The sequence below is a fragment of the Neltuma alba genome, unplaced genomic scaffold (genome assembly GCF_004799145.2).
Source record: "Neltuma alba isolate B1F8T4 unplaced genomic scaffold, ASM479914v2 tig00013581_pilon, whole genome shotgun sequence".
In the NCBI taxonomy this organism is placed as follows: domain Eukaryota; kingdom Viridiplantae; phylum Streptophyta; class Magnoliopsida; order Fabales; family Fabaceae; genus Neltuma; species Neltuma alba.
In genome coordinates this window covers 63,169-79,634 of record NW_021637778.1, presented here as the reverse complement: position 1 = coordinate 79,634, position 16,466 = coordinate 63,169, and the positions used below count along the sequence as shown (strand labels likewise).

At 35.8% G+C, this 16,466-nt stretch overlaps 1 protein-coding gene across 1 annotated transcript; it reads left to right on the top strand.

Moving 5' to 3' along the window:
- Window positions 1-6,000: 6,000 nt before the first annotated feature.
- LOC114738342 (uncharacterized) lies at window positions 6,001-7,039 on the top strand. Its single transcript, XM_028926379.1, has 2 exons — window positions 6,001-6,709; window positions 6,807-7,039. The coding sequence occupies exons 1-2, from the start codon at window positions 6,036-6,038 to the stop codon at window positions 6,823-6,825; spliced, it is 693 nt and encodes a 230-aa protein (XP_028782212.1). The 5' UTR covers window positions 6,001-6,035; the 3' UTR covers window positions 6,826-7,039.
- Window positions 7,040-16,466: the final 9,427 nt, after the last annotated feature.

The following is a 16,466-nucleotide window of genomic DNA, read 5'->3' as shown; positions in this document are numbered from 1 at the left end:
AGGATTAAAATTTATGTTTGAATTTCCCATCTTGATTTTTGGTGGATGAAAAATCTATGAAATTTGACAAACAGTTCTTTTTCTTTCCTCTTCAAGCAAGCGGAGAAAATTTAGCTCACAAGTGAGATTGTTGAGCTGGATTTGATGTTCATGGAGACAAGTCCATAAGTGATGAATATTTATCTAGGTGCAACTTTAGCTACTTCTTACAACCTTTATATGAAATTGAATGACTACAGGGGCAGACTATGTCTATGATGTACAAGATTGTTGCAGATGCTCTTACTACAAAAAAAAAAGGACTTTATGTGATGATTTTCTATGACCACAAGAAATGTCACTGCTAAAAGTTTACTTTCAATGGCAATAAAAATGTCGCCACTGAAAGTATACCTTTCAGTAGTGACACAAAAAGTTGCCGTTGAATATAAGATGAGGCAAAATTTGCCAAAGAAAAATTTGACAGTTTTAAAAGGAACCGTCCTATATTTTTTAAGAATACTTGATGATTCCTTTTAGAACCGTCAAGTATTCTCTTAAAATATTTCACGGTTGCGTTGATAACCATCAAGTTTAATAATACTTGGTGGTTTTTTAAAGCAATCGTCAAATATTTGTGAAGAATACTTTTTGGTTATATTAAAAAATCGTCAAGTATTTGCTTTTAAAACCCCCAAATTTGTTCATTTCACTTGATCTCATTTTGAAATTTCAGATGCCCTTCTTCTTTCGAAGTTCTACCCAAACCTCGTAAACCTATAATCCACCATCCCTATCTCATTTGTGGCTTTTCCCTTTGGCTTTTGTGGTTCTTACAGCATCACCATCGCATGGTGTGGTCATCCTCCATCATCATTATCGTCCAAGCTTGTTCTCCAGAGTTTATAGGTTCAGGTTGGTTATGTTCTTCTGTTAAATCCCTAATCTGTTGTTTTTGTTCCTTCCAATGGTTTTAGTTGAATGTGAATGATAGGCGATGAGCAATTATTTTTGCTCCATTATCACTTCTATGTGCTGTTCGATTGAGAAATATGGTTGTTTTTTTTTCATATTTGAATCAAACGACCCCAAGATTGTGTTTTTGGTAATAGAGGAAGCTTGTGTCTAGGTAATGGAAGAAATGGCGTCACTCCAATGAAGAGAAAAGACTTATCCAGAGATTTGACAGATATCTTCATTTCTAGGGCAGCAAAGACTCGGGAGACTTTGTTTTTGGCGTCTTACTGTCAATTATAGTATATTGAACTTCCTTAAATTCTTTTATTTTAAAATATTTTGTAATTGTTCTAATTTTCTTTCTTATACTTAGGGGACATTGGCTGCTGATTGTGGTCAATCTCACAAAGTCGAGGATTTGATATCTCGATTCTCTTTATGGGGATCTGACCAATCGATCGTTTATGATTTCATTGTTTAAGTAAAATTTATATCTATTCTTCATATTTAATTTAATTTCTTGCTTCAATATAATTTTTGACAGTCATTAGTATTCAATTTTATTGTCTGCTCAGGGCTTTGTGGCTATACCGCACAAATCAAGCTCTACCCTACCCTCGATCAAAAACGGCCAATTCAACGAAACCTCCCGTGGAAGAAAGTGAAGGTATTTATTACTATTATTTACTATTCTACTAAATATGATTTATTTATATTATTCACTAATATAATTTCCTTTCCCAGTTCTTTACAGTGCCCATGTCAACGAAACAAAAGCTCTGATTGTGGGTATTGCATGATAAAATTCATGAAGAAAATGATTATGCACAATTTCAACACAATCCCTACGAAGGTAATATGCATTTGTTAAAGTTCAATTTATATACTTTAGAATTATACTTAGTGTAGCTTTACATTTATATCTAACTTTAATTTGCTTTTGCATGCAGTACTTTGCCGACACATATTGCACAATGTATTCATTCGCTTAAATGGAAGAAATCATTGAAGAGTTGGCAATGGCTTTGTATTGTCAGTGGGCACAAAATAGATAGGAAAGTAGAAGACCACTTTAGTAAATTCAATTTTATTGTGGTTTTTGGCAATTGGCCAATTTTGATTTTGGAATTGGTTTTTTGCTTTAGCCTTTTGTGCTTTTCCAAATTAAAATTTTGCTTTGACTTGACACAATCATATGACATTTGGTTTGTTACGTTATTAAGATGTATATAATGTAAATTTCTATCTGGTACAAGGTTAATTAGATTCATATGACTGAATTATTGCTTGCTGTATATTAGTTTGAATGCTGGTCTGGTTCCGTCTTTAAAAAAATGCTGCTTTGTATGAAATTTTATAATGCAGGAGACTGCTGGAAAAGCAGTACCCATATTTAAAAAATAAATAAATACTTAACGGTTATTAGTCTAAATATATTTGACCGTTATTAACCGTCAAATATCCTTACACAAATATATGACTCTGGCATACTTGACGGTTTTTAACTGTCAAATGTGACAAAAAAATAACCATCAATTATTATGTTTTTTTTAGTAGTGAAAAACATACTTTGGTTTGCTACACAACCTTTACTATAATTATTACAAAAGTATCCGCATCATTTGCAGTTATGATTACTGAATTTAGCACCAACATCAAACTGCTGTTGCATATCTAAGTTTGCCTGAAAAGGTTCTTGCTTTTGCGTTTATGTATTCACTTATAAATTGCTCGTAGCTGCAGTGGAGAAATTGATCTCTTTGTTCACTAGAAATCTGATCTTTAGAAAGACTGAAGTTAGCTTTGCTATTTTGTGTTGGTTTTTCTTTGTGTATTGTTGATTACTAAAATCCCCTTTCCTTAAGCAGGCATCGGTGGAAAAATTCAGGCGGTTTGTGATCTATGTTCACGACAAAGGAATGATAGTTGATGATGAGTACTGCAAATATTAACGAGAGATCTTTGGGTGGTTCAAGGGATGCAGAAATTGCAATGGGTGCTCATCAACCAAAAAACACAAAGAAAGCAAAGAACGCTCGCCCACATGGCCAGGTTAGAATTCCCGAGCTCTCTTCCTATGGGTTGGTTTGTGCCCCAATAATAATATTGGCAAAATTGTTCACGTTAATTTTAAGGTAAATTACTCTTCCAGCATGATCCACCATGATCAACCAACCTTGCACTGTGCCGCAGCAATCAGAGAATCCTAAAGATAATATTCCAGAATAATAAGGTGAGACACTTTCTGTGGAGAGGCTGACATTGTAAAGTGTTCTTTTGTGGAGAGGTTGAAGATTGGAAAGTGTTTGTTGGAGTCATTATTCTCTGCATGATGAAGAAAAACAAGTAGTACTCCTTCAGTCCTTAATATAGGACCATTTTGACTATTTTGATTAAATTAAGGATGGTAGTTAAATTAGGTAATAAATATAGATATCCCAAAATACCCTCGGTTTACACTTCGAAAAAGAAACTGACATTTGAAAAAATTTAGTCTAGTTAACTCCCCTCCTCCGGTAACAACGTCGTCCAAGTTCTCCTGGCTCACGCACCGTCTGAGTCATCGGTCTCACTCATCAACTGCTTGGTTCGTCGATATCGTTTCTCTAGATTTCAGATTTTCCGTCGATTTCAGTTTTGCTTGCAGTCAATGTTGTCTCTAGATTTTGGATTTCCATCAGATTTTGGTTTTGCTTCCTTCGTTCGTCTCTAGATTTTGGATTTCTGTCAAATTTCAGTTTTGCTTGCTTCGTTCGTCTATGGATTTTGGATTTCCGTCAGATTTCGGTTTTGCTTCCTTCGTTCGTCAATGCTGTTTCTCTGGATTTTAGATTTTTATCGATTTCAGTTTTGCTTGCTTAATCGTTGATTTGTTTCTCTGGATTTTAGATGTTTATCGATTTCAGTTTTGCTTGCTTAATCGTTGATGTTGTTTCTCTGGATTAGTGTCCACATTTCTGATTAGTGTGAAACGAAACTTGGTATGAAATCGATTTCAGTTTTGCTTGCTTAGTTCATCAGTGTTGCTTCTCTGGATTTCAGATTTTGCTTGCTGTAAGTGGCTGCTGTTGAGAATCAATCTGACTCAATGCCGTTGAACTTGGACTTGAACAGTGATGAAATTGGCGCAGATGATGGTATTAATATGCTTTCAGGACTTCAGAGCTTATTGTTATCCTAATGAAAGATTAAGAACATTCTAGGAATCTGATAAATTACTAATTTGATTTCTAATTCTGTAATATCACATTGCTTTTATGTCATTAATGGTTTGGTTATTACTTTTGGACCTGAGTAATTTTTTTCCTTATCACATTCAGGAGAGTTTCTCTTGGACCTGAATAAACTGCCTAGTGACTTTCAGGGAGTGGACGAAGTTTATTTGGGAGAAATTTTGGACACTGAATATGATGTTGAACAACAAATAGAAGAGGAACACATTTGTGCATCTGAAACTAATGGTACCCGAGTATACCTTTATGTTGACATTACATTGGCATACTTGGAGCATTTTTTTTTCTTGTATTTCCTGCGTATACAATTATTTGCTGGACATATACTTTTCTCTGATATAGTGATATGGTTCAACCAAAAGTTTGAATTCTGAGTATATAATTCTGAGGCAGGGACTCCTTGTGCTAATCAAAAGTTTTAGTTCCATATATAATTCTGAGTATACGTATCTAGAGGTTGCTATAATTCTGAGTATATGTATCTAGAAGCAAATCAATAGGCACATAATACTCTGTATGTATTGCCCCTTTGATTTAGATACTAAGTTACATTGAAACACAGGCTCTGTTCTGCCTTTGTGCTGCTTGAGGCTATAGGGAATTTCCTTGTTAACGTGGGAAGCTCTTGCAAATATTTTTTAAGGCAAATTTTAACTTTGTTTTCTTAGTGCTAACCCTGAAGCCTTTACATTCAAGTAGAATTAAATGCATGAATATTTGCTTTGGGGACAAAAAGAAGACACAACTTTCAGCTGCTTTATCAAGAATATTTGCTTTGGGTACAAGGAATCTCATAGGGAGGGAACAGCAAGGGTGAGGGAAAAAGGTCGAGCCTTTTGGTTGAGAAACCTTTCTATTATGTGTGAGAAAGATACCCTTGGTAGTTTAAGTGGTAATCATGAGGTTAGTTGTAAAAACTTGGTTTAGCCCACTTTAATGATCATAATCTTCACTTAGAACTTCAAGAATCTGGCGCTAGTATATTAGTACCGGTACTACCAGTCTTGAACCTAATGATGCTTATTTTGTGACCCGAATCATTCTAATTTGAAGAAACCCACACCACCGTAATATTGTGTGCCTGGGTTGATATATACAGAGTATTGTGTGCCTATTGATTTGCTTCTAGAATCTTATGACCTATGACTACTCTGGATTTGAAAACTCTTTAAATAACTAAAGTAGAAGTGAGCTTTATATTTTTCTCCTTTTCATTTTGCTTCATATCAGACCTGGTTTGTTTGACTTCAATTGTGATTTCTTTGATTCAATTTAGGTGACCAACGTAAGTTTTTGAGTAATGAAGACCGTAAAGCCATCTCCCATCTCCTATTACAGCATAGTAAGGGTGGGAGACTAATTAAAGGGGCTAGGAAAAAGATTGCATCAATGTATTCAGTATCCAGTAGTGTCATTAAACGCATTTGGCGAAAAACAAAGGTTGGGGATGAAGTGTGTCATAATAGAACACAAAATTGTGGTCGCAAGAAGGTTGAACTTGACCTTGATCAGTTTCTTCAAGTTCCTTTGGCTAGGAGGACTACCTTGCGAGATTTATCATTTGCCTTGAATATAAACAAGACCTCACTAATTAGGCTTAAAAAGGAGGGAGCTATTGAGCGTCGTGCTAATGCCATTAAGCCATTTTTGAAGGGAGAGAATATGATTGCTCGATTACGGTTTTGCTTGAGCATGATAGAAAGTGGTTTAATGCTAGGAGATCTAACTTTTAAAAGCATGCACAATATGGTTCATGTTGATGAGAAATGGTTTTATATGACTAAAAACACTGTAAACTATTACATGCTACCGAGAGAAGAAGAGCCATTGCGTACTGTGAAGAACAAACAATTTATTGGAAAGGTCATGTTCTTGGTTGCTGTTGCTCGTCCTAGGTTTGATTCTGAAGGTAATAAAATTTTCTCTGGGAAAATTGGAGTCTTTCCTTTAGTGAGACAAGAGCCAACAAAGAGGAACAGTATTAATAGACGTGCAGGTTCCCTTGTAACAAAACCCATAGCTTCAATTACCAAAGAAGTTAGTAGACAGTTTCTTATTGAGCATGTTGTTCCTGCTATAAAAGAAAAGTGGCCAAGAGATTCAATAGGGGAACCGATATATATTCAGCAGGACAACGCAAGATGTTACATCGATCCAGATGACAATGAATTCTGTCGAGTTGCCACAGAAGATGGGTTTAATATCCGCTTGATGAACCAACCTCCAAATTCTCCTGACTTGAATATTCTAGATCTTGGGTTCTTTAATGGCATACAATCTTTACAGTACAAGGAAGCACCAAAGACAGTTGATGATTTAATTGCGGCGATGGTTAAATCGTTTGAATCATTTTTAGCTGTTAAGTCTAACAAAATATTCTTAACACTTAAATGTTGCATGGTAGAAATCATGAAGGTCAGAGGATCTAATAAATATGATCTTCCACATATGAGAAAAGAAGTCATGGAAAAGGAAGGTCCACTGCCCAATCAAATCAAGTGTGATCCAAAGCTAGTACAAGAAGTGATGGAGTACTTAAGGTAATTTTTCCTTTCTCTGAGTTCTTTTTTTTTTCCTAGTTCTTTTGGTTAATATGTGTCTGTGGTACTTAACTTTTGTGCGTTGGATAATTTATAGCTGTGGCAACATTGGATGACTCGATGTGGCAGATTAGTCTTTGGCTTCGTTCACTAACTGATGCAAACCTACCACCTTGTTGAGATTGAAGAAATGAGGCTTCATTTTATTTGTTTTTGAAGACTTGAAGATTTATTCTTCATTGCTTGATATAGCAACATGTTATAAATTGATTAGTAAATGCAAAAGATAAATAAAGCTCAGGATTGCTGAGGCTATGGAAAGCTACTGTTTCAACATGTATAGGAACACTATTTTAGCATTTGATCGAATGAAATCCACCATATTATAGTCATCTTTGTTTTTGGGATTTACAAATTCACACAGCCTACATAATTGTCTTTTATATGTTTGATGCTAGTTTATAAATTTTTTTTAAATGAAATTTTTATAGACTCAAAATGATTTTTCTTAACCATAATGAGATGCTAGTTTGTAGATTTAAAATGAATGGTAAATGTGTAGAATTAATTTTTTTTGGGTTAGCGAGAGGGTGTAACTTAATTCAATGTTTTGTTTCTGTTTCTTTATTTGTTTTTAATTTTCCTGTTTATAAGAAAAAAGAATTAATTTTTTTTTCTTCAGGCAGGAACTTTTTCTGTTTGATTGGGTAAAATATAAATAGAAGATTATATTTTCTAGGCACAAAGAAAATAGATAGTACGATTATTATTATGCTATTCCTCGGAGGTAAAAAAATCCAATTACCTTGAATGGGTATTTGTATGAAAATATTTTTTTAAAATGTTTAAATTATTTTATTAAAAATATAAAATGGTAGAATTGATGTTTGTGTGGAATCAATAAGTAATAAGTATTCATTCACTTTATAAAATATATAGGTGTATTATTAATGAATAATGAGTATTATTGTGGTATTTAATTATCTAATAGGGGTAATTTAGGAAAGAATGAAAAAATATGAGAAAGGGGTCCTATATTTAGGACCAAGATCAACCTTCTAATTGAGTCCTATATTAAAGACCGGAGGAGTAGTTTATCAGGTAATGGTAGACAACACTTTTCAGCCACGGATCTAAGGACAATGTTTCGCCAATTTATGCAGACAACTTGGGTTCGAAGGTAATCAGTGACACACAAACGTTGTAGAATCAAACCAAAGACATCGTCTCCAATTTCTGACCTCTCGCTGCTGCTGCTGCTTCTCCCCTCATCATCTTTCAAGTTCTTTATGCTTCAAAATTAGAAAAAACATTGTCATATGGAAATATATATATATATATATATATATGCGTGTGTGCGTAGAAATTAAACAATAATATAGTTGTTGTAGATTATAAGTTGTCTTATGAAGAAGTTAATAAGTAATTAACTAATTACCTGGGTGTTGAATTTGAAAGAAGAGAAGTAACTAAGGGGGACAAAATATATATAAAATTCCAACAGCCCTCTATAATTGCAGAATAAAATGGTTCTTATATTTAGGATTGGAGGAGTAATTTCTTCAGATCCCATTTTCTGAATTTTTAGGATGAAGCAGTGATTTGCAAAATCATACTCCTCTGATCTTTAATATAAAACTCATTTAATTAATTTAATTATATTAAGGAAGTTAGTTAATTATAAGAAAATTAACACATTTTTCCTAAAACACCATAATCATCTTTCTTAATACCCCATCTTTCTTTTCTACTTGATTGTGGTTGAGAGAGTATCCATAGGGGTAATTTAGAGAAAATTGATAAATATGAGAAATAGATCTTATATTTAGGACTAAAACTAACTCAATAATTGGGTGTTATATTAAGGACCGAAGGAGTATTAGTGATTTGAATTTTAAAAACAAATTAAGAAGAGTGCCAAAAGCTTTAAAAAAAAAAAACAATATAACCACTACTACAAAATGAAAAATACTTGACGGTTATTTTGGATCATATTTGACAGTTAAAAACCATCAACTATACTGGCGTCATATATTTCAACAGCAAATATTTGGCGGTTATTAACCGTCAAATATTTAAATCATATTTGACAGTTTTAAACAAAGAACCGTCAATTATTCTTCAAACAATTGACGGTTTTTCAAAAAAACCGTAAACTAAGTTCTGAATACTTGACGGTTATTAAAGAAAAACCGTCAATTATTTTGGGACAGTAGTGAGTATACTTGACGGTTCCCAAAACTGTCAAGTATTATGAAACATACTTGACGGTTATTTTTAAAAAATTGTCAAGTACTCTTTAATACTTGACAGTTCCAAAAGTAACCGTCAAGTATTTTAGAATACTTGACGGTTTTAACTAATAACCGTCAAGTATTATTGGTATTTTTTTTATATTCGTTCTGCTTTGCCAGCAGCCCCCCTGTAATTTTGAAACCGATAACAAAGGCTCATTCAACAGAATCATGCAGGCCAGCATTCAAACCAATTTAGCCATATACATATATCTTAATGAACCAAAAATAATTTACATTATCATATATATACATGAACCAATGAAAACCAACTGTGATATATTAAAATTCTGGCAAGTACAAAAGGTGAACCAATTCCAAAATTAGCCAATTGCCAAAGTTGTGCAATGCCTAAAACTAACCAACAGCCAAAAATGAACCAAAACCAAAATTATATTGAAACCAAAGCTAGCTGTACGTACATACACTGTCTTAATGTACACTTCCCTATCTATTTTGTGCCCACTGACGGAATAAGGCCATCGCCAACTCCTCAACGATTTCATCCATCTGAGCAGATGAATACACTGTGCAATATGTGTCAGCAAAGTATTGTATGCAACCACAAATTATGACTTAAGTTAGATAGAAATGTAAAGCTACAGTAAGTACAATAATTCTTAAATATATAAATTGAACTTTAACAAATGCATATTACCTGCATGGGAATTGTGTCAACATTGTGCAGAATTATCTCTTTCATAAATTTCATCACGCAATATCCACAATGGGAGCTCTTTTTGGGCTGACGTGGGCATTGTAAAGAATGGAAAAGGAAATAATATTAGTCAATCATATAAATAAACCATATTTAGTATAATAGTAAATAATGGTAGTGAATACCTTCACTTTCTTCCACGGGAAGGTATCGTCAAATTGGTCATTTTTTACCGGGGGGCAGGGTAAGGCTTGATTTGTGTGGTATAGCCACAAAGCCCTGAGAAGACAATAAAATTGAATATTAATGATTGTCAAAAATTTGATTGAAGCAAGAAATTAAATTAAATTTAAATAATAGAGATAAATATTACATGTTGAACAATGAAACCATAAATGGTCGATTGGTTGGATCCCCATGAAGAGAATCAAGATACCAAATCCTCGGCTTTGTGGGATTGACCACAATCAGCATCCAGTGTCCCCTAAGTATAAGAAAGACAATAGCAGTGTTCAACTGCACCCTCACATGATCAGCAGGGAGAGGCACATTATGAATCATACTCTCCCCCGGTAAATTGAACATGCGGCCCGTTGCAACAGTGTGATGTTTAGGGCTATCCGCCATACACTGAACGTCCACTTCACCCTGATTTAACATGAGAGACAAGTTAGCTAGATATATAAATTATTGAATGTAATTATATAAACACAAGTATTATACCTCAGGTAGCAAGGGGCATGTGCAGCTGTCTTTGCCACTTAGGCTGAGATTCGGAGCCGGCTGTGGTGCTTGGTTCTTGATCAACTGCTCGATTAGGAGCGCTTGCGCTTTAACTTGCTCCTTTAACCAGCGTGTTTCTTCCTTCAGCTGTATGAACTCAGCAGAGGAAGGCGTGCACGATGAAGAGGGCTTTTGTCGTTACCCGAAGTAATCTCTCTTGGTGACTCCACAACTGACGCCCCTAAGAAGACCAGGATGGTCAGGAGTCCCCAATGCCCTCCTCAATATATCCTGGTCATCTGCAGAATATGCCCCCTACGAAACTTTCTGGGACAAACTCTCCTGTGCAACAAACATTGATATAGTTATTCATACTTAAAGATATTTGACAATAACGTGAGGATTATTTAATTTAGAATAATACTCATCATCTTGTCCATGACCTCCTTAACGCGAGGATTATCAATTTGGCCATCTTTATTTTGCCTGGCCAGTGCCCACAGCATCTGACGGGATACAGTGACATCTGATCCCTCCTTCTGAGTCACCTCTTGCTCGAGGCCCGCATAACCCAAGCGCCCCTTTTAGTAGGGATACTCATTCTTCTTTACCCTTTCCTTATTTTAGGAACTTAATTCCTGCAAAAACAAGGTAGATTCACAATTAAACAATATATAGATTAAACAAAATGGACTATTTAATATCAAAAAGAGCGAGGATTATTACTTGAAATTGCCTATCACGACGTGATGTCACAAAAGCAGCCCAATCCTCTGGTTTGACCAAGTCTTGTATCAAGCTAGGAACCTGGGACTCGTCGGCTGTGGAAGGATCCTTCAAGTACTTGTGTGTCACAAAATATCGAAAAGAGCACAGTGCCCTCCCAGCCTTCCCCTCCACAAACTTCTTCCTGCTCTCATCTATATCAAATGCGGACTGCGAAACATATAAAACAACACATTAGTGTCACGCAGCTTGTAAGAAAACGAAATTTGAGTTGTTATAATATATTACCAATACATCTGTCCAAATAGTGTCTCGCACTGAACGATCAACCCTCCTCCAGTGCTGTGATGTAATGGGCACGGTGCTTCGTGCCACTGCCCCAATATAGCTGATAAATTTATTTGACCGTACAGCTTGTCCTTTCTTATTCCACTGTACGATAAATTTCTTTCCTTCTGTTCGAGCTTTCACGACCTCTTGCATGACACAAAGGCCCCTCTGTATGCGTGTTGCCTCCTTTTGCAACTGTCTCTTCTGCTCAGAGGCATCTCTCGGCTGAGATGGATTATCGGTGCTAGATCCGCTATCGTCTGCCATCTGCAATGAAATTCAAGTAAACAAAATGAATCAGAATCCATTAAATGAAAATAAAGTCATTAATGACGAAATTGACTTGAACAAAATTAAAACAAATAAAAGAATCAAAGAAAATAGTAAGAGAATTTACATGCATGTTTAAGAAGATCTTTTTCTTTTTCTACTCTTATGTTTTTGCATGTTCTTCTTGGTTTAAATTGTTTTGATCTTCTTACGAAACACTTTCCCCCTCTTTGAAATCCATATTCCGTCGTTGTGATCATGCCTGACATACATGGATTGATCTTCATTTAAATGAGAATCAAATGAGGCCCCTTGAAATGGATCATCTTCAACTGCATTGTCTTCATACCCCGTCTCTTCAATATTCATTTTATTAGTCAACAAAACAATAGACCATCCTTTAGCAGCCGGGTCAGGGACATAAAACACTTGCGTAGCCTGAGAAGCCAAAATGAATGGCTCTTCCTTGTATCCTTCCTTATTCAAATTCAATTGTATGAACCCTAAGTCATCAATCCTCAATGCATTATTATTATCCACCCATTTGCAACCAAATACCGGAACTCTGAATTCAATGTAATCCAACTCCCAAATATCCTCAATCACTCCAAAGTATGACATACGTGCATAGATAGGATTTTTATCTTTGGCACTTGATATATGTATGGTACTAGCTACAAGAGTTACGCCACTATTTGGCTGTTTACTCCGATCATCTTGCTGTTTAGTATAGAAAATGAACCCATTCATAAGGTAGCTTGTGAAAGAAATCACATGTTTGCTCGGTCCATCTGCCAACAACTTTAATTTCTTCGAAATAGAATTAGGATCATTATTATACTTGCCATGCACCTGCTCTCTCAACCATGCTATAAATTGTTTATTGTGTGTTTTGGTGTACCAACTTTCAAGTTTATTGGGATTATCCCTCTTTAGCTCATCAATATGCTCATGCACATAGTCCTCAATCTCTTCGGAGTTGTGCAATACATATAGATGTGCCTGCTCCCACTGTTGGTTTGAAATAGTTACGACTTTCTTTCCCATAATCCCTTCTCCATCTGTCCTTCCCTCATGACGAGATATTGGAACCCCAATATCACTTGCATTTTTTAAGTAATGGGTACAGAATTCAGTAGCCTCTTCATAAATATATCGTTCTACGATACAACCCTTTGGCCGACTTCGATTTTTCACATACCCTTTCAATATTTTCATGTAATGCTCAACTGGGTACATCCATCTTAAATACACTGGGCCACACAATTGGACCTCTCTAACTAAGTGGATGGTTAAATGGACCATGATGTCAAAAAAGGCCGGAGGAAAATACATTTCAAGTTCACATAACGTAACTATGACTCGGGTTTGCAATCTTGGCAATTTACTAGGATTAATCATTTTGCTGCAAAGAGACTTAAAGAAGAAACATAACTTTGTGATCGTAACTCGTACCTTATCAGGTAAAATAGCCCGTATTGCCACTGGAATAAAGTTTTCCATTAAGACATGACAGTCATGAGATTTTAAACGTTTTAACTTCATATCCTTCATTGACACAAGGTTACTAATGTTAGAAGAGTAACCTTCCAGCACTTTTACTGAAGCAAGAAACTCACAAAAACTACTTTTCTCTTTTCTAGAAAGGGTGTGAGCTGCCGGACGAAGAAATGTACGAGTTCCCTTATCCTCTGGTGCCAATTCCTCCCTTATCCCCATTTCAACCATGTCTAGCCTGGCATTTATGCCATCTTTAGTCTTCCTGGGAATATGGAGTAATGTGCCAAACAGACTTTCACATACGTTTTTCTCAATATGCATAGCATTAAGAAAATATCTCACATTCAGGGTTATCCAATACAGCAGTATAAAGAAAATAGACCTCTTCTTCCACCCACTTGTCCCAACATGCTTCGCGAAAGGTTTTCCAAATTCACAATCTATGTCTTTCACCTTTTGAAACACATCCTCCCCAATCAACGGTGTAGGCGCCTTACCTTCTTCTGAATTCCCATTGAAATATTTTTTGAATCGCCGGTAAGGATGATCACGATGCAACCATCTACGATGTCCCATATACGAATTTTTCATTCCATGCTTCAACCTTATGGAATCTGTGCTCTCTTCACAAATGGGACAACCAAGTTGTCCTTTAATGCTATACCCTGAGAGATTACCATACGCAGGAAAGTCGTTAATTGTGCCAAATAACATAGCTCTCAACTTGAATGTTTCTTCCTTATATGTATCATATACATCAACTCCATTCTCCCACAATACTTTCAATTCTTCAATTAATGGAGCTAGATATATATCTATGTCATTTCCCGGTTGCTTTGGCCCAGAGATTATCATAGACATCATTGAATACTTGCGTTTCATGCATAGCCATGGAGGAAGGTTATATATAAACAAAATCACTGGCCAAATGCTATGGGTGCTGCTTTGCATCCCATAAGGGTTCATCCCGTCGGTGGCTAATGCAAGGCATAGATTTCTATCTTCTTCCCCGAATTCAGGATACTCAATATCAAACTTCTTCCATTATAGAGAATCAACAGGATGGCGAAGCATGCCATCTTTAACCCTTTCATCTGCATGCCACCTTAAATTTCTCGCATCTTCTACATTACTATACAAGCGTCTGAATCTTGGCACAATGGGAAAATACCATAATGCCTTCTTCAGGCTCTTCCCATTCTCTTGGTAGCGTGATGCATTACACTTAGGACACTCAGTTAGTGACTTATACTCCTTCCTAAACCAAATGCAATCATTGGGGCAAGCATGTATCTTCTCATAGCTGAGGCCGACAGAGCGCAACACTTGCTTTGCATCATACGTTTTACTTGGAAGCTCATTTTCTTTCAGTAGCATTTGTTTAACAAGCAACAGCAGTTCTGTGAAGCTTGTGTCGCTCCACCCATTTCTTGCTTTCAAATTATACAGTTTCAACACTGCAGACAATTTTGTGAAATCAGTACAACCTTCATATAGAGGTGTCTCAGCATCACACTTCAATCTATCAAACATTTCAGGACAATCGTCAAGTTCCCGTTCAATCGCATCTGTCATCTCCTCAAGACGATCAGCTTCACATGTACTCATGTCAAGATTAGATGATCCACAGCTTTCACTATGCCCTCGACTACTATTACTCACATCTCTTGTCTCTCCGTGCTTTATCCAACACTTGTAACTTTGATCAATTCCATTGATAATTAAGTGGCTCTCACAATCGGATGGCAAAACCCACTTCAAAAGGCAACACTTAAGACAGGGGCAAATAATCCTGTTGCAATCATCGGCGTGCTCAATCGCAAACTTAATAAAATCTTCTACCCCATCCCAATATTCTTTTGATAGACGATTGGCGGACATCCATTCCTTGCCCATGGTCCCCGACTAAGATGAATCATTTAGAGGAAAATGTGATCAGTGACTCAAAGATATTGTGAGAATTAAACAAAAATAGAAAGTCAACACATGAGCCACTATTGATCACATTTATCCCTCTTTAATTCTACTTGCTAACAACTAGTAGTTGTTAGCAACTAGTAATTCAACAAAAATTCACTTTCACTTCAGTTTGAAAAATATTCTACTACTACTAATGTGCTATTCGCCTATTCCATTTGAAAAAAATTCGGCAGCATAACGGCTTATAACTTAGCATTTCCCAGGTTTTATGGCAGAAAACCAAACCAGCACATTGTCAATTTCAATTACAAAAACAAAAATTGAAACATTAGCATTGCATTCCCCAGACTTTATGGTGAAAACAAAAAACTAAAACACACTAAATCCAAAAACTGATCAAAATGCGAAAGGCCCATTTAGAATCAAGAACAGAAGGAAAAAAAAAAACCCATTTGGCCAAATAGAAAACCCATTTTCCATGTGTGCATGGTGAACGGTCCTAGCATTATCCTATCATTCCCTTTCAACTACAATCATTTCTCAAAGGAAGAACTAAAGGAAATAAGGGGAGCGAGTGAAGGATTACCAATCTGAAGCCGAAATGACAATCTGGAGAATGCACGACAACGACGAAGCAGGAGGATGCCACAACGATAATGGAGGACACAGAGAGGGACGATGATGGAGGACGAGCAAAAAAAGCAAAAGGGAAGGGCTGAAAATGAGGTGGGTATGGCGGCTTGGAGAGTCCGAAACGGAATGAGGCACTAGAAATTTTGAACTGAAGAGCGAAATGAACAGGTTTTAAAACACAAAACTTGACGGTTTCTATTAATAACCGTCAAGTATTCTCAAAGAATACTTGACGGTTTTAAAATAAAACTGTCAAGTATTATTAAACTTGACGGTTTCTCATTAAACCGTCAAGTTTACCTGAAATATACTTGACGGTTATTTTATAACGGTCAAGTATCGTTCTGGAATACTTGACGGTTTCTAAGAAACCGTCAATTATTTTTCTATTAAAATTGACGGTTCCTTTAGAAACCGTCAAGTTTTCTTCCTGGGGATTATATTTGACGGTTTTTGTGATAACCGTCAAATATTTAGCATCAAGTATTCCCCAATTTGTAGTAGTGAACACTTGGATTCTTTTTATTTTGATGATCGATGCCGAATTAAAAGGAAAGATTTTTTTTAATATTAATGTCAAAAGCAATTTTGACCCCAAGTATCACCAAATTAAATTTGAACTCGCAGATCAGTTTACAGAATTACAAGTCATATTAACAAGGAGATTTGGAAAATGCCAAAATCTTAAAATATAGTTCCTATA

What these genes read in the sequence shown, in the direction of transcription:
- LOC114738342 (XM_028926379.1), top strand. Translation starts at nt 6,036, where the DNA reads ATGTTCTTGGTTGCTGTTGCTCGTCCTAGGTTTGATTCTGAAGGTAAT.